We start from the raw sequence: 24,911 nt of genomic DNA, 5'->3' as shown, positions 1-24,911 counted from the left end.
AAGGCACTCAACGATACTGAGTCGAAAATGGCAAAACCTCGGTTCAGGTTCAGCTTCTTTTTTATCTCTTACTGCTTGCAATGGATGACAGCTTTGCGGAATGTGTCGTGATTGGAGAAAAAGCAGGGGTTGGTGTGGTGGGGTAAGCGGCCGTCGTATCTTAATATTCTACTCCAAACCTACTCACAACGACAAAGTATCTTCAATTGCGTTGGTCTTTGTGCAGTAGACGGCAAAATGGGCGTCGCGAAGTTTTTATTCAACTATAATGAGCAACTCATGGTAAACAACTAATCTTATCATTTACGCACAACTTGCGATTCGGTTACTATTGGCCCAATAAGCGACCCGGAAAAGAGGATCATTGTAACTATCATATCACTAGAACAGCGAGGTAATGAATAATACAATTATGTGCATACCAACTTCGGCTTTTGCTTCAGTTTCTGAAACTTTAGCACTGTCAAGAGTCAAGGCACGAAGAGAAGAGTGATGAGATCAAAGAGGCTGAACCCTGGAGGCTCGCAAAGACGCCGCAGCTAAGTAGACAATAAAGACCTCGTTCAATAAAGAATCGGAATTCGTTTTGTTTTATAGTTCTGTTCAAGCCACAATGCCTAGTCTGGACTTCGTTGCTACTTTGCTGCGAAGAAGCTTCTATACCCCTAACAGGCAATCTCAGATACGCAACCTCCGACAAAGTGGGAGACTCTTGATTTTTTATTTAGAATTGCAGCAGGTTGGATTCCATATGGTGAAATAACTTCTGTTCAATGGCAATGGTTCTCCGTGAACGAGCGGCTATATATTAACAGTATACATTGTCCTCAACAACCATTAACCCATTGCACCAAACGCCGGCAGATACTCTGTCCAATTTGTCGCGATATAAACAGATCCAGGCATCTTCCGAATACTAGAGATCGAAATTGCAAGCAATATCAGGCGAGAAGCGCAGTAGAGAAATCCAGTCACATACAGAACGCCCTGATTAACTCCACGGGGAAGCAGCGGCTTTATGGGCCACGCGTCAGTCCGAGCTGCTTCGTCGATTTTCTTCGTCTGTCTACCATTTACAGCACTGACAAGACGGTGGAAGTTTTCAACAAAAGGTTTGTCGTCGTGCAGCTCAAATGGACCTGTGCGTAAATCTTTAAAGTTGCCCTTCAAGTCCAAAAAGTCTTGAAGACCTAATATAAACGTACTTTCTCCTGTCTCATCTAACGGGAAGATTTCCGAATATTTTTTTGATTTGCCATTAGCAAGAGCAGCCTCTAATTCATTGATTGAATTGCTGGCATGGGACATATTGGAAGTGTGCCAAGAGTACTCCTGCATCAGTCTTAAGCAATTTCCCGCGAATAGCTCAGGATCCCCTGAAGCCTTCGTAAACTGCGCGAAGGGTATCACAAGTAGGCCAACGACAGGGCTCGCTGCAGAAATGCAAGTACATATTTGCCAGAGCAACTTCTCCTCCTCAGTGGGAAACTCAAACTGCCACGCAATGGCATGTATAGCACCAAAAAGTCCAGAAGCCAGTGCCAGTAAATACACTGCTGGATGAACTTCATTGCTGCCCTTGTAAATTGGTATATTATCATTCGGGATTCTGAGTGTCTTCTGGCCCTTTGAGTCAGGTTTCTTGAGGGAAGTTTGTTTATTCAGCATGATTGCCCAAAAACTATCATAAGGCTTTTCAGACTGTAACGAGAAGAACCGAGCTGCAGCTTTTTGAGTATCATCGGCCCTGTTTTGTGGTACGTCGTCAGAATCTCGCACTGCAGGTTCTTGAGCATCGTCGGCTGTGTATTGTGATACAACGTTAGAATCTCGCATATCGTTTTTAAGCTCAATAGCCCGCTCAATATTTTGGGGTTTGTAAAAGTAAGTGCAGTATATCAGCACGCCGCAAATGGCAAAGGATAGCGTGACTGTTTCAAGCTGCGAAAAATGCACACCTTGAATATGCCGCGTAATGATGGAAAGGATGAGTTGCAAGATTTGAAGAGCAGCAAAGAGCTTGGCTAGCCAATCCTGTTTGCTTTTATCTTTGATATCTTCCTCTGTGATCTCTAGGCATAGGTATGAATCGTCCTCTGCCAGCTGTTGAGCGGTAACTGGAAGCCGTTCCTTTCCTTTGATATACATAAAACCGCCCATATTGGCAAAGTAGCAGTGAGCCAGAGTCCATTTTTCTTTTTTTGGTTGATCTTTGGCATCTTGGCTCTCCAGGTTTTTGGCTTCTTGGTCATCTAAGTTTTTGTCTTTCAAGTACCGGCGACAATATGGTAGCCATGATAATGGTGGATTTCGAAACCACCAAGGCCACTTAACAGGTTTTTCTTTATCACTCATTAATCGGAGGGCTTTCCATGCCATGTGAAATTCGAATATAGCGTGAATCAAGACCAACTCAGGGAAGAGCACAGTTATTATCATCCACTTCATTTTCCTCTTGTTTTTCTGAAACTGGGTATCGTCCGTAGCCGGGATATTAAGATGTTGGATGCTCCATGTGCAGGCGATTATAGTAGACAAGCAGGTGCTGATGATATTCCAAGTGCCTCGGTAGCAACCGCCAGGCTGCCAGCCAACGGTCTCATTATCCGAAATTGGACGTACAGTGCAATTGCGGGCAGCTGCAAGCATGGGAAGGGAGGCTGCTAGCCATAATGATCCTTTAATCATTGGGTCGAGTCGAGAGGATCTTTTGTTTCTGCGAAATCTTTTGAACTTGCTTGTGAGTGACTACAGATTTGTTTTGTTGAAAAGAAATACGGGCTGTGAGATTGGCGTAATGTTGTATTCTCGCTGGTTGCCTAACCTCTATCCCTCTGTGATTGCTCCGTGGCATTGATTGATAGGCTGAAACCGTTGGGCAGAAACATTCGTAACACCCCCACTTCGAGATGCCTCTCTTATATACCGATGACCAAGATTCTGCCATTTTTCACGTCTTCCACTGCGCCAATTTGCTGCAACTCGAGCGTTTATTTGACACTGACAGCGCAAGATGCGCAAAGTCAACTCCGATAGTCGAGTCAGCCCCAGCCATTTCGCCATGCCTGCCGCGCGGGTCTTGAGGGGACAGTCAGACGAGTCTGAGCTTATTCAAGCAGCGATGAGAGGCGATGTGACGAACATTGAACGTCTTTTATCGACGGATCACCATTTACAACGTCGTTCGACTCTACTTAGCATTTCCGGCAAAAAGGTCGCTTTGAATATCAATGCTACGGATAAGATGGGGAGAACTGCATTGCATTGGATAGCAAGCCAAGGCCATGGACATTGTCTGGAAATAGTCATGGAGCGCCTAGAGACGAATTTTCTTGTCTCTAACAAAGACGGGCGGACGCCCCTTCATGAAGCAGCCATGAAGGGTCATATAAATATTGTGGAGAAGTTTTTAACAAAAGACACTTGCCACCAAAACATCAACCAGGAAGATCACCACAAACGAACAGCTCTACACTGGGCAGTGTTAGGAGGTTACGAGACGATAGTAAGGATCCTCGTGCAGTATGGAGCTGACGTCAAAAAAACCTCTGACGATAGAAAAACTGCGCTGCATTTGGCTGTAAATGCAGGCCATGATGCGATAAGATGGATCCTGCTTCGTGCTTGGACTGCACAAGTAGGCGATGAGGGAGTCATTCGAAAATTCCTTGACGATGATGAAATTCAAGCCGACGCGAAGGACGAAGAGGGGCAAACACTACTACATTATGCATCCAGGAGCGGACACGAGGCCATCGTCAAGCTGCTGGTTGAAAAGGGAGCTGATATTGAGGTAAAAGGGCAATATGGCTGGACGCCGCTATTATCGGCGGCTACGGGGGCGAATGAGGCTGTTGTTAAGCTGCTGGTTGAAAAGGGAGCTGATATTGAGGCAAAAGATCAATATGGCGACACGCCGCTATTATGGGCGGCTACGGGGGCGAATGAGGCTGTTATTAAGCTGCTGGTTGAAAAGGGAGCTAATATTGAGGTAAAGAATCAAATTGGCCGGACGCCGCTAGCCCGTGCGGCTGCGTCGGGGCGTGAGGCTGTTGTTAAGCTGCTGGTTGAAAAGGGAGCTGATATTAATGCAGAGCATGAAGGTGGCGAGACACCGCTATCACTGGCGGTTAAGTGGGCGCATAAGGCTGTTGTTAAGTTGTTGATTGAAAAGGGAGCCGACATTGCTGATATTGAGGCGAAGGATAAAGATGGCAAATTGATTCTATCAGAGGAGAGGATAGAGTGGTGTAAGGGTATTGCCGCTAGTATAACGTCATCTAAATAGAAACGAGCACTCTATAGTCTGCTACGAGAATCCTTTACTCTGCTACTTTTATCCCTATGTGCTTAGACCTGTGTTTATACCTTGGCTGTGTGATATACAGGCTACACTTCACACCTCTCATCATGCTTCACAGCGAGCAAGCAGCAAGCATGAGAGAAACCCTCACTCTCACCCATCACCAACTACCAAACCAGCATCCCAATCGAACAATTCGCCCTCTCTTCTTCTTCTTCACCATTATCCCTACTCACCGTCCTGACACAACAATACCACCATGAAGAAATAGAACCTCAACATCCTCCCTACTGGTCTACTTTTCCATCAATCCCCCACACCTTCACCCCCTTTCATCATCACCCAAAACTCACCTTCAATCATTTCACATTCTACCAGAAAATAACAAGGCAAATACGCAGGCAAAATCTCAAAATCACATCATCTCTTATAAAAACCTAAAAATGGGTATCATCACCCTTCACACATCCTCCCCACACCACCTCCTCCTCTCCTCCTTCAAACTTCACCCACAGCACAACTACAAACACAACATACAAAAGGGAAATAATTCCCACATCCCTTCATGGGAATAACATCTTCCCCACGTAGGGATACTGAGAACAGAAGACAAATATAAACCACCAGGGTCTATCTAGTCCATCAAAAAAAGAAAAAATGTATCGGCTATGCTTCCCATCCCGCTCCTCCAAGCACAAAAAATTGAAACACAACCAGAAAAAGAAAAAGAAAAAAGAGTCAAAAGATTGCAGCCACATCGTACATCAATACGACCAAAAAACACAATATCAAAAAGGAAAAAAAGAAAAGAGAAGAAAGGAAAAAGACATAAATAGAAGTTTAAATACCTGACCAAAGCAAGGAGAAGAAAAAAAAAAGGAAGAGCAGCTGTAAAGAATAAACCCATCCATCCCCCTCCAAATTTCTCACGAAAAGCAACCACGCCCATTTGCAGTGCCTTTTGCCAACCGAGAAAAAAAATTGTGTGCGCGAGAGTGGTGTATATCTCATCATGAAACATGACATGACAAATGAAAAAGAGGCTTCAGCTTCAAGCTTTAGATGAAAGATGGGAGAAACAAAAGATTTAAAAGAGAGGGGTGTGGTAAACAGCCCGTAATAACAACAGCAAAGAAGAAGAAGCATGCGGTGCATTTGTCGCATTTCAATTTCGTCGTCATGTTGGAAAACTCTTTTCCCGCTGGATTCCTGCAACGCCCATGATGGCTAAATCTGGTCCGACAACAACAAAAAGACAAAAGATTTTCATACAAAGATGAAGATGACAAGCCGTGCGCCGCGCGACCGAATGAGCGTGAATCCAGCAGCTGAATTTTCCTCCAAAACAGCGATCAACGTGTGGGTGGGTAATATCCTTGGAGCCTCAGAACTCCCCTCAAACAAAACATTATGTACAAGTAATAGAAAGGCTGTTTACGTCCGCGTTATTCAGTGGGATCCTCGAGTGCGTTGTTTCCTTGCCAACCAATCTCCAAGCATGTTGTCAAGTTGCTAGCACGCTGTTAGTCTTATTTCACATATCAAGGTGTTATTACTTGACACTCACCGTTGTTATCTCTGCCAACTTGGCATTCTGCTCCCGGAAGAGACCACCCACTACAGGATGATCGCTGCTCGCGGGCACCACATCGGTCTTGTCGTACACCACGACCAAGAGATCGCGGATATGCTCGGGCTCATCGAAGAACGCACGCAGCTTCATATCGTCCCAAGCCGGCTCCTTGCTTCCCGTGGAAGAGGAGCTGCTCTTGGATCTATCCTCGACAGACTGAGTAAGCTCAGGAGAGGGTGATACGGAAGGTGAGCGGTCCTCTGGAGACGAAGTGTCTACCATGAGAGCAGGTGGCTCTGCAACCGGAGACATGGGAGATGCTTCCGCGGGCGAGCGAGCATCTGACTTGACTGGGGGTTGCGGTGAGGGGGAGGGTCTGTAGTTGGGAGAAAATGGATTGGTATCGGGGAAAGAACCCGGGATGATGGGCTCTTCCACCTCTTCCTCTTGATATGCCTTGGTGGCCATGGGCTTAGACGTCTTGGGGTGAGGCATCTGATCCAGAATATTTTCGCCATCGTCTGATTCATCCGAATCGGATAGATCCAAGTGGTTGAGTGCACGCGGTGCGGCGGCCGATCTGGGGCTGGTAACCACCTCGCCACGGCGGGAGGTGGGAGAAAGCGGTTGGTCCAGAGATGGGCGGCCACGAGGGGGCTGGTGTGATGGGACCTCGTGCGTCTCGTTCGTCTCGGGGTTGACAATGCGCATCGAGGGCGGAGGAACATTGGAGACATCGTTGATGCGGCTTTCAGCCAAGTACGAGGCAAGCTCCACAGTCGAAGCCTGGGGTGCCGGGTTACTGACAGTTGGCTCGATCCGGGCTTGAGGCTTGTGCAGTTTGGCCGGCTGCCTGGTCTTCTCGGGAGATGAATGCTCCTCTGAGTGGCGCTCCTCACTATCGCGGGGCTCTCCCTCGGGGCCGTCGTCGTCGGGCGACCTCTTCTTGTCTTTTCTCGAGAAGAAGCCTCGGAGACCACCAGGCTTTTTGTCCTTGTCCTTGTCCTTCTTGTCCTTGCTCTTCTTCCTATCCTTGTCGGACATGAGCTCCTTTTCGAGCCTGTCCAAGCTCGTCCGGGACTTGCCCTGGATAGAGTCGGTGGACTCCCGAGGGGCGTCATCCCGCAGCAGGTTAGGCGTGAGGGTGATCTTTTTGGTCTCGGCTGTTTCGTCCTTAAAGAAAGAGTCGGTGTTCCTGATGTTACCGTTGCGAGATATGCTGGGGCCCTTCTTCTCCACAATGTCGAGGCTTCCTCGCAGATCTTCGTCGTCTGAGGACTCGTCCAGAGTTTGGTCCGAAGGTTTGGCACCCTTGGTCCTGAGCGGCTCCACTCGGGCACTATCATCTGCAGCATCGTCATCAGATGTCGATTGCTGCTTCTTCTGTTGGGTTGATTCTAGCATCTCGTCGAGATCTTCCTCTTCCGAGGAATAGTCGTGGTCAGAGTAATCGTGATAGGTGGGTTCTGCGAAAGCAACCGTAGCCTTTTTCTTGATGCCAATTGAGAAGCCCGTCTTTGGTTTCTGCACTTGTTGCTGGTCGGTCAACATGGAGGCGGAGAGCTAATTAAACTGTTAGTTACAACAAAGACCTTTCCAACATGAAAGCAATTGCGTACATCAATGTTCCTGTGCTTGTTTAGTCGAGCGAGCCTTTCGGTAGGCGTCTCAATGTGTTCGGCCGGCAGGTAGCCTGGGATCATGTTAGCCAACACGAATGAATTTCAAGGTAGAACCAATAGTCAACGTACCAATGCTGCTATCCTTGACTACTCTCACCAGCCACCAATAGCTGTTGCTATCGTCTAGCAGAACCATGGTGTCGCCCTTGGTTGCATTGGCTTGGCCCTCGACGGTAGCGACGAAGGTGTGAAGGGCGTAAACGAATTCGAAATCAATGTCCTCTGGTTCATGTAAGCACTCTGCCGCCCAACCATAGTCAATGAAGCGTGGGTCATCAGGAAGGGAAAAGTCGGAATCATCATCTTCTTCAAAGGATTTGTTGTAAGGTATCGTAAGCGACATGTCGGTCTCGAAGTCAGCCTCGTGGGTGCAAAGGTCGCAGTCGTTGCAATCAAAGTCACAGTCGCAATCTGCAAAATACGTCTCGTCCTCGACAACGTGAACATGCTGACTGGCTGAACCGTGTTCCAACGCGTTGCCGTCCTCGTCCACCGCCGGATCCTAGCCTTGGGTCTCGGAGCTTTGCGTCTCACCGTCGTCGCCAATTCCATAGCCGTCGACGTGTCCTTTGCCGCCATCGTGGTTGCCGTCGTCGCTACGATCCGCATACTCACCAGAAAGAAGATGATGATGGGCAATGCGAATCTGCTGCAGGAAATCTGTGTCTGCTGTGCTGGGAGCTGGAGATGAGGAGGGAGGGTGCAAGTGCAGTGAGGTCCAGGGGGTCCGTGGGATGGAGGACAGGGAAGACACTCGCCGCGGCCAGGCCACGGGAGTGACAACAGAGCTGCACGCACCATCTTCGATAGAAGGCGAACTCGAGATGCGATCCATCATGTCGTCGTCGAGGTCGCCATCCTCCTCGATGTCGTCGTCGTCGGCCATGCCGCCATTCTGCGCCACGGCCAGCGAGTCCTGCTGGTGCTGGTGCTGCTGATACACGTCCATGCCGTCGGCAATATTTCCAGCGTTCGGTCGGCCGTTGTCTTTGTCGGTGGCAGCCCAAGGACTGCGGGATTGCTCGATGGCGGTCTCGTGGGCGATCTCGCGAAGCGTTTCGGCCTGATGCGGAGCAAGCAGCACAGGAGGGCTGGAAAAAGGGTTTCGGGAAGTCGTATGACCTCGGTAAGCGGAGTGATCCTGGGTCGATGGGGCGTGGTGATCTTGCAAGTCAATCGTGTCTGTATTCGTGCCCAAGGGGGAGAGGAGGGCGTTCGGTCAGTCTCGATGGGCGTTCTGAAGCAATCAATGCTCACGTGTCTCGCGTCGCGGACTCGGGGGGAAAAGGAAAATAGAAGGGAAAATGGTGACGGGGAATTAATTTTTTTTGGTCTTTTGAGAGAGAGAAGGAGAGTCAAGAGAGCGAGCGAGAAGCAGAGACTGCAAAGATAGGAAAAGAAGGGGCGCAAGGGGCGGCCAAAAGATGGAAGAGAAGGGAAGAAAGGAAGCTGCTGGCGGAGGAATGCAGAGGCACGAGCAGAAGCAGAAGCAGAAGCAGAAACGAAGCAAAGCAGAAGCACAGTCTGGATGTGCAACCAGGACGGCAGACGAGAAGAAGAGAAAGGCAGTCAGACCCCTGGTCAACTGTCGTGTCGTTTCTTGTTGCGTCCCGTCGTCTTTTCCCTTTATCGCATGCTCGCGCAGGCTAATAACATCGAGCGAGGTCGAAACGGGGGTGGCGCGAATCCTGTCCCTTTTTTTCTGGAGCCAGTGACAGGCACAATTCCGCACGACGAATCGAGCTGCTAGCAGGGGGGTCGAAAAAAGACGCCAACCAAGATGCAGAGTCACAATCGGCAGGCAGCATGAAAATGCACGCGCGCGAACAAGGGGGTCTGTGACGATTCTGTCTGCAAGAGGAAGAGGATGGAGAGCGAGGTCAATGCCAGGCTTATGCCGGACAGGGTGCAGTGATTTGCAATTGAATTGAACGACAAACAAGGAGGAGGAAGAGGAGAACAGCAAAGTAAAAAAAAAATATACGCACCCGCTCTGACAATCAAGGGCCTGGTCATGGCGAATCACAGACTCCCGCCGCAGCTGATCAAGGTCCGATAATTGTTTCGGAGGGTTTTCGATCTCTTCAATTCTCTCGCCGTCACGTCACGCTGAGCTCAAACGCAGAGTGAAGCACACAGACAACGGCTCAATTCTTCTCTCTGCCTGTCGCAGGACTGCGTGCGTGGATTGATTGCGGATTGCGGGTATTGGCGATCCCCACGTCACTAGATACAGTAATCGGCTTTCGCGGTTTCTTACTCGTGCTCTCGCTCAGCTCGCCAAAGCGGGACACGGGTTGGTCAATAACCTGGTCGGTTCCTTGGTGGGCTTATTTGCTGATTCGGTTCGATGGCAGAGGCTTCTCCAGGTGAGGCTCGCTGCTGACGGGATTGCGGCGCAGGTGGGCAAGGCAGAATAAAAAGACGGGCAGCGATGAAGAAAGGGAAGAGATTGGCACTCGATGCAGCAAGGCCAGACAGAGGGCGGGCAACGGGCAAAGGGAGAGGGGGAGGGGAAAGGTCTGAGGTGAGGTGAGGTCAGAGAAGGATTGGGGGAGGCTAGGACAGACGATGGTGGACAAAAATAGGCTGAATCAGATAAGAGGCTTCACTATTGATCTCTCAGCCACATTCTTCTCTTCTCTTATTGACCTATAGCTACCATCATATGTTGCCAATTGACTTGATGTCTTTTTATTTCTTTGTATCTACTTGCATAGAAATTTTGCAGAATCATGAAATCTACCCCGTAAAAGTGCCTGAGAGACAACACCTTTCCCTTCTACTGCTTTGTCTCTCGTCTTGCCAAGCGGCACAAAGCATCACTCGAACAAGAACATAACTGGCCAAATCCACATAAATCCCCAAGCTCAACATTCCTCTTCCCGCCATGTCTCACTCCCATCTCATTCCGCATTCTACTCCCACCACCATCATCGTCATCATCTTATTCTTCTTTCTGTCTACTCAGCCCCTCCCACCAAGAAACCCCAATCGGCCTCATGCAAGGCACCATGCAATGCAATCAGACCCCTCCCACCAAAAGATATCCACTCTTCCCACCTTTCGTATATCCACACTTTCTCGCAAGGTACCAATCCCGCCGCGCAGATTCGAACATGGGTGGTGAGAGGGTTCCCTTCAGCCTCACTCACGTATTTTTCACTCACCTCACTCACTCATTCTCCATTCGCATTCTCATTCTCAACTTCCCCTTACATATAAAGACACACATACGAATACGCATAAACACGCATAAAATACCCAAAAAAAAATCCCAGACAAATGCAACCAAACCCACCGCATAAAAAACCCCCCCAAAGAATCAAAACCACCAACCACAAAAAGTAGTGCCATCGCCAATGTACCGCTTCCCACCCATACCCGAAAGCTGAAACTCCCCCACCCTCCACGCAATCTCACCCGCCCAATCTCTATTCTTCCTCCCGTCTCTAGCTTTTTTTTTTACCCCTGGATTCCGAAACATGGCATACATTTTTGCTTGCTTGCGTCAACTTTTTCATTTTACCAAGACCTGCATCGCCCCAAAAAAACAAGTGCCGGCCTTTCGCACATCTCTTCCCGCCCGTGTAAGATACTAGTAGTAACGCCCAGGCCACCATCACCAGAAACAGCGGCTCAGAATGATCCGTCAGAACCATAATATTACAAACATTGTTTCAAACAATCACGGCATCGTAAATCTTAGTCAGTTACGGAGTAGTAGTAAGAGAAATTTGACAGTTGCCATTAGTTGAATCTATCGCTTCGACTGCAGACCGTACTACGTACTTCGTCATACAATCATCTTTTTTTTTTCGGTTTCCCTATGCCATAAAACCTAGTCCGATCAATAATCCCATAAAATCTATTTCTTAAGCTGTACTAGAGCCCAAGACAGCGACGCAACCCTCGACGTTTTTGTTTTCTCGTTTAACCCAAATGAGACACTTTGGTCTCCATCAATGCATCATATGAAATACTGCAATAAACACGCTGAAAAAGCAAAGCCTAAAAAAGGAAAGAAAAAAAAATCAATTCATGCATCCGCTTCCGTCCCCCTCTAATGGCGGCTGATAGACATGCGTCTAACCTGCTCAGTGCCGTTGGCCTGGCCTGAAATCTCAGACAACTTCTTGGTCATGCTGTTGATGCAAAATTAGTAAATTGTTCTATAGCTGTGGGGAGTAAATTGGGATCTCAAACTTACAAGTCAAAGAAGGCAAACTGGCTAGGCTGGCTGCCAAACTCGTAGACGAATCGGCTGGCCAGGTAGCTGCCAAAGATGGCGCGCAGGTAGTTCTCCGGTACGCGGGAGATGATGACATCGAGGCCAATCTTGTCGAGCAGCAGCTTGGGGAGCGCGTTCCTCAAGACACCCTTGCGGATGTTCTCGTTGTCCCACAGGTCAGAGTGCTGCAGCTTCTCGTCGAGGTCGGTAATGGCCACAGACAGTTTGTCGGACAGGACAGACCGGGAAATGCCAGTCTGCTCGTGCTCGCGCCAGATGGCCTCAAACTCGAGGCGGGCGTTCTCCTGGATCTTGGCCTGGACTTCGCGGACGTAGTCGTTGTAGAACTGGGGGGCCTTTCCGGTCTTGTGGTCGACGCACATGTGCTCGATGAAACCCTCAGTGTCGAATGACAGAGAGGCCAAGACTTCCAGGGAGGAAGAGGTAACACCTCCCTTGTTGGCAGAAGCATCCTTGTAGAGAATGCAGCCGGCATCCTCCAGTCGGAGCTTAGCATCCTGGCTGATGAACAGGTTGGCACCTTCGACAATGTAGGGGATGATGCTCTTGCCGTCCTTGATGAGTCTGTTGACCGAAATGAGATCGATGGACTCGGGTCGGCCACCGCAAGGCACAAAGGAGTCGGTGGTGTTGTTCTCACGCAGGTGGTACGTGTTGCGGAACGAAGTGCCGTTGTTGACAACCTCTCCGCTCGGCAGCGTGACGTTGTTCTCCTCGCAAAGGACGCGGTATCCGTCCTTGGACAGCTTGGACATGTCGTACTCGATGATCATGGCACGCTTTCGGGCCAGGCGAATGAGCTCGTCCTTGTCCAGGCCGTTGGGGTCGGCCAACACACCGGAGCCGTCGACAATGGCAGTGTACTTCTCGTTGCTGAGAAGGATTTCGTTGCTGCCCAAGTCGCCGTCGGGGCCACCAGTCTGCATCTTGCGGACCTGAGAGGGGTCCAGCTCGAGCTTGCGGTAGATGCCCTTGACGTACTCGCGCACGGACAAGGTGGTCATGCCGTACTTGTCGTGGGGGATACCACCGAGCTTGGGAGACTTGCCGGTGAAGAAGGACTTCCACCAGGGGGCACCACGGGCCTTGGCGTGCTCGGTGGCCCAGTCGACCAGGTCGGCCGTGTTCTCGTCGGGACCCATGAACAGGATCTCCTCCTTGCCGTACAGGTCGACGATGGGGTTCTTGATTCCAGGGGTCTCCGCGGGCAGGAGAAGATCCAAGATACTATCAATGTACTTCTCAAACGCCTCGGTGGCCTTGTCCTGCTGCTTGGGGTCCAGGAGGATAACACCCTTGGATCCACCCTCGGGAATGTCCTTGTTCTTGCGCTGCTGGGTGCTGGCAAGGCCGTAGTTCTCGTCAAAGAGGTTACGGGCGTTGATGCCGTACGCCTCCTTGCTGCGGGACTTGACGATACGGATACCGCCACGAGAGATGTCTCGGAAACGGAGGTGGAAACCACGAGACTCGGCACCAATGACCAAGAACATGCCGTACAGAGGCTTGGGGTACTCAGCCTCGGGCAAGAAAGAGGGGTCCAGGCGGAAGCTGAGGGCGACCTTGGTGGGGGTGAAGTAGTTGGTCTTGAGGATGGCGTTGTTGAAGACACGGAAGGCGGTCATGACCATCTCGTCGTGCTCGTTGGAGACCGTCTTGGAGATCTTGTCCCGGAGCTTCTCGTCAGACATGACCTCCACAGCAGGCGTGGCCAAGACGACGTCAGGGTCCTTGGCCGCACCGAGGTGCACGTTGGCAAAGGCGGCGTAGAGCAGACGAACAAGCTCAGGGTACGACTGGATGATCTCGAGGATGTAGTCGGGGGTGAAGGTCTCGGTACGCAGACGTCGCTTGAGCTTGGACAGCAGAGCCGCATGGGCGTTCTGCTTGGAGTCCAGGATCTCAGAAAGAGAAGCATACTCGGGACCGAGACGGTTCAAGAAGTGCTGAACAAATACCCAGGCGCTGTGGGCGTAGACAGACTCCTGCAGGCTCAGCTCGCCAGTGGCAAACAGGTGGTGGAACTTGTTCTGGGGCAAGCAGTAGAGGAGAGAGATCTCCTTGGTGATCTGGTGGATGGATGCATCGATGGAAGGGAAGTAGCCCTCGAGGTTGGAAGCGGGGCGGAGGTAGACACTCATGACGGTGATACCGTTGGAGAACTGCTCGACGTACTTTCTTGAGCTGGTGACGCCATAGTAGTGGTACAGGTCGCTGAGGGTCGAGAAGATGCCTCGGGCAGTGCGGCTGCGGAAAGCAACAACCAGACGCTTCTCGGCGGAGCCCTCAATGTCAAAGACCTCAATGACGGGGCCGGCTCGGTTGACGGCGAGCTCGATAATCTCCTGGTACACCTGCTTGGTGTTGGCGGTGGCCTTTTGCCAGAAACCAACATCGGAGATGACCTCGATTCTGGTCTCCTTGGGGTCGGTAGACTCGGGGCTCTGCTTGAAGTGGCACTGGTACACGAAGTAGCAGCGGACAGTAGCCTTGGAGTTGGGGCTGGCGCCAATAGCAGCCGGTGAGCGGAAGGTCTCGACACGGTACTTGCTCTTGCCCTGGTGGTCCAGGTACTTGGACTCGAGGCGGGACTCATATCGTGGTCCGCCGACGTGGCCCTTGCCGGGCTCGCTGGTGTCGATGTAGATGGCGTGGTCGTTGGCCTCCATATCCAGGCGGATCTCCTCCTGCTTGTCCTCTCTTGAGTGGGCGGCAACCTTGGCTGCATAGAGAGAGGTAATCTGGTTGGCAATGACCTCGGGGGTCTCAATGTGGAAGTAGACATCATCGATGCCGAGCTTTTCGTAGAACCACGCAATCTGCTCATCAATCAGAGCATCGGGGAGCCAGCCACCGCCCTGGATGATGGCCTTGACAGCCTTGATCTGCTCCGTCTTTCCCTCGAACTGGGGAGCAACGTAGCCGACGGTGGCAGAGCGCAGAACTCGGTGTCCATTTCTCAAGCTGAGAGGGACAGGAGGGACGCTGACGTGGGTGGGCTGGGGAGAAGGGCCACGACTTGAGTCTGATTCAGCGGTTTGAATCTGAGCCACAGACTTGGGCTTGAGAGGAGCTGGGGACGCCATTGTGGATGGTATTTCAAATGGGTCTTTGTATTCAGGGAAGCTGTCGCTGTGGGAAAAATTAGTCTGAATTGCCAGAGCCATTATGAAAGAAATATGCAGATTAAACGAATAAACAAAAGGTCGGGAATTAACGAAAGATGTGATGAAATGGAGAGGGATGAAGAGACGCTGCTTTGCAAGGAACCATGGCAAGATATATAGACATCATAGCTGTTGCATATATATACGAGCCACGAGGACCACGCTGGAACGCCAAAGATAAGAACTTGGGCATAATTCACCCAGCCATTGTGGCATAGCGCACGAGTCAATGACATAGGCCAGGGGTAGATATCGAGAGCCAACGTGAGACATGCTCCTCGAGAGATGCAAGGAGAGATCAGATGGCCGCGCCACACTCGTGGCGTTGATACAGTGAGATATTCCAAGTTTGCCAGGGGGATCTCCGCAAGGAATGCGTATAAGTGTAGTGCTCAGGGGGGGTGCGAATAACGGCATTGACCGAGCAAAAGTCCATAGGGCCGGTGTAAGACACGATTGTGCCCTCACCGCCGCAGGGCAAAGCTCAGGGCATTGTCATTGTGCTTTCCACCAATCTGGCTTGTTGACTCGACGGGAACGGCGGAGAGTGACGGGGGTGCAACAAAAGGGCACAGCTGTCGATAACCCAATAAGAGGGCTCGCAACCACCACGTACCTAATTGATTAGGACAGGCTGATCAAAAAAGCAAAAAGCTGCAAAGGATCTCGAATGAATCCTGGGCGCGAGCAGTCAGCAAACAGCTGTTCGCAGCGGCAGTAAAAGGAGAGATTGCGGGCTTGTTTGTTAGAGCCATCAATAAACGTACCAACTAAGATAGCACTATTCAGACGGCCAAAATAAGAGTCGAGGCTGTGGCGGTGCAGGGGGTTTGCCGGACAGCGAAAGGAGCAAAGATAAGAGCCACGGTGAGACGGGCTTCGTATTGGGGCTCGTAAGAGGTCGGTGCGTGAGCGAAGAGATAAGGACAAGATTTGGAGGAAGACTGAGTATTTCTATTTTAGTCTCGATTCCCGTTAGCCATTGTTTGCACTTTTTTTTTTCCTCTCCCTCCTCTCAGCTCTTTTGGGGCGTTGGGCGGGCCACCATTCAGAAGGAGCTGATAGCTTCGGCAGTGCCGAGTGCCGCTGGCTTCTGACGGCTCTGGAGAGAGCTGTTGTCGCCGCTTTGGGGATGGAGGAGTTGCCTTACCTGTCCTTGTCTATTGGTGTTTTGTTTGCTGCTTGTCTCCTGAGGATGTTTATGTGGCGACAAACGAAGCGAGGAGAGCTAAAGATGCAGATGCAGAGACAGGTGTGAGGATAGAGATGGAGGATCTTGGGGGAGAGATAGGAGGGGCGAGTCGAGGTGGTGAGTGAGGAATTGCAAGCCAATTGGCACTGCTGACAAGCCCAAGCAAAGAAGAAGTGAAGCTGATGCTGATACCAGGCGATTCCACGAGGCACCGCACCTGGCGGCAGCGCCTTTAAGTAATTCGGCGACGGATTCGCATCGCTTCGTGACTCTTGCCCACGTCCTTCAAGGCCGTCACTTGCCTGCCGGTACGCGACGGTACTTGGCTGGTGACCAGCTCGTTGCCCCTCCCCCGGTGGGCCAGCCAGGCCCAGAACTGGAGCCCCTGCGCTGGTCCTCTGGCGGCGCTGCGGCGCTTGCACGCTTGCGCACAAACCCAAGTACCGTGTACCCTGAGGTACTCTTGTATCCGCACGTACCTCCGCCGCCCCCGTGTTAGTGCAGCTCCGCTGTTTCTCGAATCTTTTCGTTGCAAGCATTTGCAGCGTTCTTGTGGTCACCGGTACCAGCTACCAGCGCCAGCCGGTGATCCGGGCCGGTCGAGACGCTGTTACAGTGGGCAGCATTTCGTACTCATGACCTCAGTTGCGTTCAACTTTGCTGGAGAACACAACGAGCACAGTACCTACCTGTAGGTACTGTACCTCCACCTCCCCATAAGTCCATAGAGGTCCATAGGAATAGGTACATACCTGGGTACAGTACTGTGTACCTGTAGCTCAGCTTCCACAGCAGCGGCTTATAGGGGGTCTAGCAGTAGCAGCGTTTCCCGTCACCCATCAATCAATCTGCTGCGCCGCATCGATCCATTGGACACTTGTTTCATTCTTTTGCCTGTCCTCCGTCTAGACCGTTGGCACGCGGTCAGATGACTCTCGCTCTCATCTCCAACGCCGGCCGGGGCAATTTCTAAACCGCCAGTGCTCGTACAGACAGACGCAAGCAGGTACCTGAGGTACATCAGGTACATGAGGTACCGCCGGAAGAGTGACGAAAGGGGCAATGGGAAAACCCTGCACAGTATTTCGCATACTTTCGCATACGGCGTGCGCACGCAAACGGCCCCCAAGACGACAGCAGAACAGAGCACATGCGCTGGATCGCGATATGACCTCACCCTCCATGCATTTCCCTTACATATTCTTACATATTTTTACATACTTTTACATACTTTTACATATTCCGGCCGCAATATTACCAAATAGCAACTGTGCGCTAGCCCCCATCGGGCAGTAAGCGTGGTCCGGGCGCCCGGTACCTGACCGTTCAGCAATCAGGAACCAGCGCCGGGCTGCAGGCAAGCGCAGGCGCTGCAATGCGGCACCTCCTGGCCAAATTCCGCCAATCCTCCGGCCCGGTGACTTGTCCAGGAGGGCCGAGGTACTAAGCCACTACGCTGTTGAAGCGTGGCTGACGAGGTACCATGGCGATATCGTGGTTGTATTCTTGGTACGTACCTCTGCGCTGGGACCCGGCTATTCGAGGCTCTGCGCTAGAGCAGTCAATTTTTTTCGTTGCTTCGTTTTCTCTTCGCAAAGCTTCTCCAGACGTCCCTGGGCTGCCCCTCTCTCCCCCTCTTCGGGTTCTGCTGATGCTCTTCTGCCACACGAGGCCTCTTTCTGGAGACATGGCTAAGCCTCATGCGGTGCTCCGCGCCCAATGGCCTTTGGCCGTGTCTCTCCTGCGAGTCATCACCAGACTCGGGACTCCGTACTGTGTAGGTACTCGTACAGGTACAGGTACAGGTACAGGTGCAAGGGATGAAATCGCAGTTTGTTGCGCAGAATCCCTCGTCTCAGCTTGATGTTCTGTTCTGTCCTGTGCCTTTGCTAACTTGCATTGACCACAGAGTTGCAATGTGATGCCACGTTGACGTGCGATCTCTTAGTCTTCAATTGTCCATCCTTAGCCGCCTAGCCGATTTCCAAAAAGGGGAGCGGCAGCATCGACGCCAGTGTGTCCACATCTTGGGCCACGACCATTAGAGTCAACTACCTGGTCTATACGAGTACTTGGTTGTGTGCGTGTGTGTGTTGCTTTGCAAACTCACAGCGGCTACGAGTACGGGTTTGGCAAAAGTTTGATTGCTTTCTCGCTTGCTTGCGTGCCCTCGTACCGTTCCCGAGGCCATGCATATCCAATTGGCCTGTTGTCATGTTGGCATTTGTTTCGAAAATGCCATCGTGACAATGCAGGGTTGGCATCTAGACCTGCAAGGTTTCTGCGACAACAATAGCTGTTACGAGCTTGTTTGTCATAGTCAGCAAATTTCGCCTCCGGAAGGGAAAGGAAAAAACAAAAAAGGCCACCTGACAAACGCCTCCACAACGCGCATGGACTAGTCTCGCTTTCTAATTTTCTTTTGCCCTTTTTTCGTTTTTATTCTCCGGTGCTACCAGCACATTGTGCAGGTGGCCCTTTTACATACCGCTTCTTCCAGGCCAGGGACTTGTACTCGCAAAACACCTGGACGGTGCACAGAGACTGACGGGTTGGCCAGGTAGATCCGGGGTATCCAAGCGGTGCTGTCGAGAAATCCCAACAAAAGTGCAAAACTAGGCTCATCCAGGGCTTGTACATAGAGATTGCAACCTCCTTGCCTGCCCGCTTGCATCGTCCCGGCGACGGGTCCCGGGATGGCCAGCTGGGCTTCCCGTTTGGCGCGACCCAGCGGCCAGCCGCGGGGATGCACTCCTTCTTTCGAGTCGATATACTATTATGTAGTAGTGTCAGAACCTCGTCGCCTGCATGGCGGAAGCGGGTAGCGGGCCAATGGCCCTGTCTGCTTGACCACGAGGCACAATGCGCATGTCAACGACGGCCCAATCTGCGACGCCAGCAAGATTGCGTGGCTGCCCCTATGGCCCAGCTGTGGTTGATGAAAATTTTCATCGGCCCCCTATCCATATCCATAGGTTGCGATTCGATGTTGCTGGCATCCCATGCAGGCACGCAAGTGTATGGTACGAGTACATAGTACAGCACAGTACGTGTCCCTTGTCAATGCATTGGCCCAGCCTCGAGCACGACAATTGCCCCCTTCCAGCAAATAGGAACCTGGGACGATAGAGCAAGAGAAGCCACTAATGCCGGACAACGCCCAGTAGCCAAACAAGAGCCAAACAAGACGTGGATAAAACGCCAACTCCCCAATATATTCGGCACGGCCTGGAGAAGCCCCGCACCGGGTCCCCGTCGGCCATCGGCTGACCCCACAGCCAGGCCAGAGCCGGCCGGAGCTTTCGATTTCCATTACCCCCAGCTTTCTCAGGCCATCGTTTCCATTACCCCCAGTTTACCTGATGACCCCAGGATGGCGCTTGATTGATGGGTTTGCAAGAGGCTAGATGCGTGCTAACTGTGCTGCTGACTTGAATAGTTGCAAAGTGTCTGCATGTACCTTGCATAGGCACAGGTAGGCGTCTCCGTACCTGGCAATGGCGCAAACGCGGCCGACACGAGCAATCAGAGCATGACAATCCACGTCGATCATGGAATTTGCTGTACGGAACCGAGTACCTCCAAGTACATTGCACCGGGTCCCTTGGTACCTCTTACATGCAGTAATTCCAACAAGAGCTGCTATAATCAGCAGGTGATGAGACAATCTTGTCGGACACAGTGCGGCTGGGCAGTCTTAATACACCGGAGGAAGCAGAGCTGCTTCATATGATCCGTTCATCAATGCATCATCGGCAAAGGCAGCTGCATCTGCTCCGGCGCCTCTCTATTGGAACAGCCTTCCCCGGGAAAAGAGAAAACAAACTAGCAGAGCCTCGAGAGTGCGGGAGAGTGGCAGCGACTACGAGGCACTGTTCCGCTTACTACTACTATACACTATACAGGTACACATTGCCCGCTCCAGTATTACTACTACTCTGTATACAGGTAGTCTCGGCTAGGAAAATCTGGGGGAAGCACAGCGCCGTCTGAAGGTAAATTGGCCCTGCCAGCGAACAGAGCCGCCTCTCCTCTTGGCGGAGAAAAGCTGTGGCCACCTGTTAGTAAATCGTGGGTCCCCTTGGGTATACCGCCCCGCTTCCTATTTTTTCTCTTTTTCTTTTCTCTTCCATTCTTTTTTTGGTAGACCCCAAAAAAATGAACCCCTTTAGCCCAGGGGGCAAAATGCTGTGGCTCTGCAAAGGACCCATCCGGGCGTCGGCACTGTACCATCACGAGGACGGCAAAAATAAAACCAAGGGACATGAAAAATTGGATTCAGCTTGTTTGCGTTACAGGTACCATGTTCTGTGTACCCATAGCGAGGGTCAGGTACTGATTCATTTCCTCTTTTCTTTTTTTTTTAGGTCTGGTTTATTTTTATTTTATTTTTATTTTCATTTCTTTTTCCATTTGCGAGTCACGATGGAGGCAGATCACTTTCACGGCTGGCTTTCCCCCAGTTTCGCTGTTCCCGTCTTACGTACAACGTGAGAAGCACCTCAATGGCACGCCTTCGCACGCCACCGCCGGCAGTTTTTCGTTCTTCGTCGTCTTCTTTTTGTTCTTTTCTCTTTTCTCCTTCCCCTCTCAACTTGCAGATGCTCCCGCAGCGTTTTGATTGGCCCCTTGGTGTTTTCCCAGCTGTGCCATTTGGTGACCGCGATACGAATACGTTGAGGGTGGCTGCATGGATGCTGAACCTGCATAAAACTTAAATGAAAATTTATAGTGAAACTGCCATTGTTATAGTATTGCGCGCATTTCTTTCTTTTTTTCTCCCGTGGCGATATCATCAAGGCACTGGGCTCACATGTACCGCAACTCATTATCCACCAGTTGTACTCTATACTTGCTCCAGTACAAGACACGAAGCCGGAAAAAAAAAGGGTCACCGTGTAAAGCTGGGGTTTTCGGTTCGACCTACCGACAGGGCTCGTCATGTGGTTTGGCTCTTGTCAGGCTGAACGGCTTTCTCCGACCCCGGGTTTTCGGCGCCGCTGGCCGCAGGTTTCTAGTATATTTTCCTTACTCCATAGCGGTCACGATGCTGCTAGTAGTTACGTGATGCCCGGAGTCCGGAGTGTCTAGCGCTGAGACATGACTCTTTTGTCGGGCGTCCCATGGCTCCGATTCCTGGGGAAGCAAGACTTTTTCGCCATCTACAGTGAGTAAGAGAGGCCTAAGACGCCCCCAATTGCGGCCGATGTCATCTGGAATCCCCAGAGTCACTGTGAGTACCTGGATGTACATGCGTGTGTGCCACAAGCGGCCCCAGCATCCGAGACCATCGTGGCCTTTGTTTCCGGCCCCCGGCATGTTTGCCCCCTATTTCCTGCTGTGTGCTTTTTTCTTTTTTACTCGGGGGGTGGAAGCGTGCAGGAAATAAAAAAAAGTCAAAAAGGGCGGCCGCCGTCGATCACAAGACCTCTCTGATCGCCGGCCCCCCGAAAGAATGCACGGGCGGTGTGAGGATCCGCGATCTGTGCGGCGTGAAGGATCGCGGGCATGAGGGCCCTGGAGAAGTTTTTAGGTAAGGCATTTCCCGGGGTAAACTGGCACGGTCAAGGGGCGTGTGTGTGATTCGGTGGGTTTTACGTAGACTCGTATGCATGTTGTAGGTGTTGTGTGCTACTATACTACCCTTGGAACCCAGGCAGTTGCGGTTGAGTAACATCGTCAACGGGTAAATGCTTTTTGAATGCAGTTTATTTTTATAAAGTAAAGGATACGTAAATTGGCCTAAATGTAATGCAGGGATGGAATGGTGAAAGACAATGAGGCGTTGGTTTTGGATATGACTTGCTTTGCTGGCGGATCAGGTGCAGTACGATGCTGATTTGGGGAGTATGTTTCGGACGAGGACGTGTAAGCTGAGGCAGCCCATGACCTTTGTCTGTGCCTGCTCGCCTCCTTGCATCTGGCCTGTTGACCTGAATAAGGGGAAAAAGAAAACTCTAAATGCCTATGATGTTGAATCATTGATTGACTCAAGATGATACGAGACTTGGCATGGAATCAACAATCGACACGTGCTTGACTTGGTGGCGTTGATATGATGATCCACAGAAATAACGATCTCAGGACAACTGACTGAGGAAGAGAATGATGATTCTGACCAAGACATGAGGAATGACGGGGAAAGTCTCAAGTATGTCACTGCGGAATTTAACAGCCCTGTATCTACGTAGTATTAATTATGAATATTACGGCATCCAAAGAGATGTGCTTTCGCATATCATGAGTAAGGTATGCGCAAAAGTGCAATCAAGTTTTTTTCCCTTCAGGGTAGGTCGCTCATTATCTCGTGTGCATTCCGGATGACAGCGCCACACACGCCGCAACCTTGACAGGGGTAAGTGACAATCGCCAGCTGGTCCTCCGCTCGGGATATTTGTCCATCCAAAGGAGAGCGGAAAGAACTTTTTTTGCACGAGATGTAGTGCATCATACTGGGGGCGGATTAGGTTAGCAACAGGGAGGCAGATGATGAGATTGCGCCCAAGAATTTCCCATTGTCGTAGTTAATGCAGGGAGGGAAAAGCCACAGGATACCACAATTTTTTTTTGGTGACAATCACACGCTCGCTGTGCATGAGGACCACCAAGGTAGGCGGCGAAAATGAGACAGAGCCGCGGATATGCGAAGGAGGATTGGAAAATTTGGACAAGATTCATGACAAAACAGGCTGGCGTCGTACAAGTGGCACGCGCGGGATTTCTACAGCTCGATGAGGCCTTTCTTCTCTGGTGACGGGAGCGCAATGACATCATGGGCCGGCGTTTGAAGGAAAATGTCTCCCAAAGTATCTTTATTTTGTATAATGCTTCGGAGGACCGAGATGATGTGATGGATGGTTGGGAATAGCTTGTGGCCACTGTCGTACTGGGGAGCTGGATGGATCTTGGGTCCAGCGTATTTTTAGCTCTTCAGCTGGGACTTTGGCTTGGGAGCTGCGGTTTGTGGTTTGTGACACTTGGAGAGCGGGTGAGAGAGGCCGATTGGCATTGCTGCCTTTCTTTCCACACGAGTTTGCAGCCCATCACATCACATCACATCGTCCCGAGCACAAGAGGCGATGCTCGAATCAAGCGTGGCTAGAATGTACGTACCAGCAGCTCATACGTCACAGTCGCTCAGAATGGCAGAACCGACTAGAACAGGCAAAGCAACGCACGTGACCGCCAACTGCGATTTCTTCGGCTAAACCGCCAACGTCGGCCGGCAAGAGACCCATTATCGGCTGTGTGAAGAGAGCCAAAAAATTTGACTCGAATCGTCAAAGCCGGCAATTGAGGCACTAATCGCATCTTCTTTCCCGCAAGCATTGCTATCGGTCTCTGGCAGGGTTCTCTGCAATCGACTCTTTGCGTCCAGCTTCGTCATTCCCAGACAAGAAGAATAACACATCCGAGTTTGGAGTGCCCCGCAAACGGCAGCTTTCGGATCGCCACTTGCAGCTTGTATCGATATTCAGATCGTTCTGCGCATCGTCGATTCTTGGACTCGCATCACCACACCACATAGCCCCGAATCCTAATTAACCGTCAAGATGGTTACTCTTACCGAGGTCGAGGATGAGCACTTCCAGCACGCCAACGTTGCTGAGATGGAGGATGACGACTTTACGGATACCGGTATGTTCTGCCCTCCATGAAACCATGTCTCGTCAAGCACCCTGGTCCTAACAGTACTCCCCTACCACAGAATCCGAAATCTCCAACGAGTCCGACTTCGACCCTTCAGAAGAGACGCTCGCCGAGCGGCTATACGCTCTCCGCGACATCATCCCGCCCACCACCCGAGGCTGGGTGTCGAGCCGTGTCAACGCCGTCACCAGCGCCGCCTGGAGCGTGCTGTCGTTTGGCGGCAAGGGCGCCTGGGTCATCACCACCTCGGCGCTCTTCCTCGGCGTGCCGTTTGCGCTGTCGTTTGCCGAGGACCAGCAGCTGACTGCCATGGAGCAGGAGTATAACATGCGCCAGACGGGCAGCGAGCTGTTGACGGCGGGTGCGGAGCAGAGCACGGCGGACCAGGTCGGAGCGGCTCTGGGCCCTGAGACCAAGGCGGCGCTGTGAAGGCAGACCGAATAAGAAAAAAAAAGAAGAATCGGATAAAAAATGAAGACAGAAAAGAAAAACAACACTGACTTTGGGCGCCAAATGGTAGCAAAAGCAGGGTGCTTGGAACTTGGGAAACGATTTGGTTCTAATGTAATGACTGGCTTACTATTACAATGACGGGAAATGGTGATGTATGTGGTTGAGGACCTGAGCATGCGAGATCAAGCATGGTCCCCTCCATTCGTGTACAATAACCTTTTTTTGAAAGGGGGGAGAGGCATATCATTGCCTGGCCTTTTGAAGAACTGCTGGCTGGCTGTATGTTACTGGGCGGACCTGGAGGATTTTACAAACTTTGGGAGGAAACAATAAAAGAGGGCTATGGGAGGGGAGTTTTTATGTGCGAAGTAGGTTTGATGCCCCCATCTCATCTCCGGACGTGGTGTATCTACATCACTCAGCATTTATTATATATATTTTTTTGCCGTTGGGTAGAATTTTGGTTCGAGATGCTGTGTGAAGATGTGATGAATATGAGAGATGACTCTGCTCTTGCGATGGACCTTTTGATTGAGATCGTATTCACTGTGATGAGCTGTGGTGAGTGAGATTAAGATAACGGCTTGTAAGCTTCAACTGCGGGGCAATATAAAACTATCACCACTTCTCATCCTCATT

The 24,911-nt window shown here is 51.1% G+C and overlaps 6 protein-coding genes across 6 annotated transcripts; 2 read left to right on the top strand and 4 right to left on the bottom strand.

The window, feature by feature from the left end:
• Window positions 1-724: 724 nt before the first annotated feature.
• Window positions 725-2,688, bottom strand: TRIVIDRAFT_203391 (uncharacterized protein; the record flags this gene model as incomplete). Its single annotated transcript, XM_014098535.1, has 4 exons — window positions 725-801; window positions 843-916; window positions 980-1,139; window positions 1,206-2,688. The coding sequence occupies 4 exons, from the start codon at window positions 2,686-2,688 to the stop codon at window positions 725-727; spliced, it is 1,794 nt and encodes a 597-aa protein (XP_013954010.1).
• Window positions 2,689-3,697: 1,009 nt separating this feature from the next.
• Window positions 3,698-4,069, top strand: TRIVIDRAFT_131798 (uncharacterized protein; the record flags this gene model as incomplete). The annotated part of the gene is made up of 1 exon (XM_014098534.1): window positions 3,698-4,069. A coding segment is annotated over one exon (372 nt), but the record flags the coding sequence as incomplete, so codon positions are not given.
• Window positions 4,070-5,752: 1,683 nt separating this feature from the next.
• Window positions 5,753-9,574, bottom strand: TRIVIDRAFT_193249 (uncharacterized protein; the record flags this gene model as incomplete). Its single annotated transcript, XM_014098533.1, has 6 exons — window positions 5,753-5,815; window positions 5,871-7,439; window positions 7,496-7,569; window positions 7,628-8,014; window positions 8,093-8,722; window positions 9,547-9,574. 6 exons carry the CDS (start codon window positions 9,572-9,574, stop codon window positions 5,753-5,755), a joined length of 2,751 nt encoding a protein of 916 aa, XP_013954008.1.
• Window positions 9,575-11,764: 2,190 nt separating this feature from the next.
• TRIVIDRAFT_155799 (uncharacterized protein) lies at window positions 11,765-14,896 on the bottom strand (the record flags this gene model as incomplete). Its single annotated transcript, XM_014098532.1, has 1 exon — window positions 11,765-14,896. The coding sequence occupies one exon, from the start codon at window positions 14,894-14,896 to the stop codon at window positions 11,765-11,767; it is 3,132 nt and encodes a 1,043-aa protein (XP_013954007.1).
• Window positions 14,897-20,447: 5,551 nt separating this feature from the next.
• TRIVIDRAFT_203388 (uncharacterized protein) lies at window positions 20,448-21,488 on the bottom strand (the record flags this gene model as incomplete). Its single annotated transcript, XM_014098531.1, has 3 exons — window positions 20,448-20,523; window positions 20,657-20,872; window positions 21,202-21,488. The coding sequence occupies 3 exons, from the start codon at window positions 21,486-21,488 to the stop codon at window positions 20,448-20,450; spliced, it is 579 nt and encodes a 192-aa protein (XP_013954006.1).
• A 1,973-nt stretch (window positions 21,489-23,461) lies between these two features.
• On the top strand, window positions 23,462-24,726 carry TRIVIDRAFT_89707 (uncharacterized protein; the record flags this gene model as incomplete). The annotated part of the gene is made up of 2 exons (XM_014098530.1): window positions 23,462-23,807; window positions 23,878-24,726. The coding sequence occupies 2 exons, from the start codon at window positions 23,723-23,725 to the stop codon at window positions 24,246-24,248; spliced, it is 456 nt and encodes a 151-aa protein (XP_013954005.1).
• Window positions 24,727-24,911: the final 185 nt, after the last annotated feature.

The sequence above is a fragment of the Trichoderma virens genome (genome assembly GCF_000170995.1).
Source record: "Trichoderma virens Gv29-8 chromosome Unknown TRIVIscaffold_82, whole genome shotgun sequence".
Lineage (NCBI taxonomy): Eukaryota > Fungi > Ascomycota > Sordariomycetes > Hypocreales > Hypocreaceae > Trichoderma > Trichoderma virens.
This window is presented reverse-complemented; position numbering and strand designations above follow the sequence as displayed.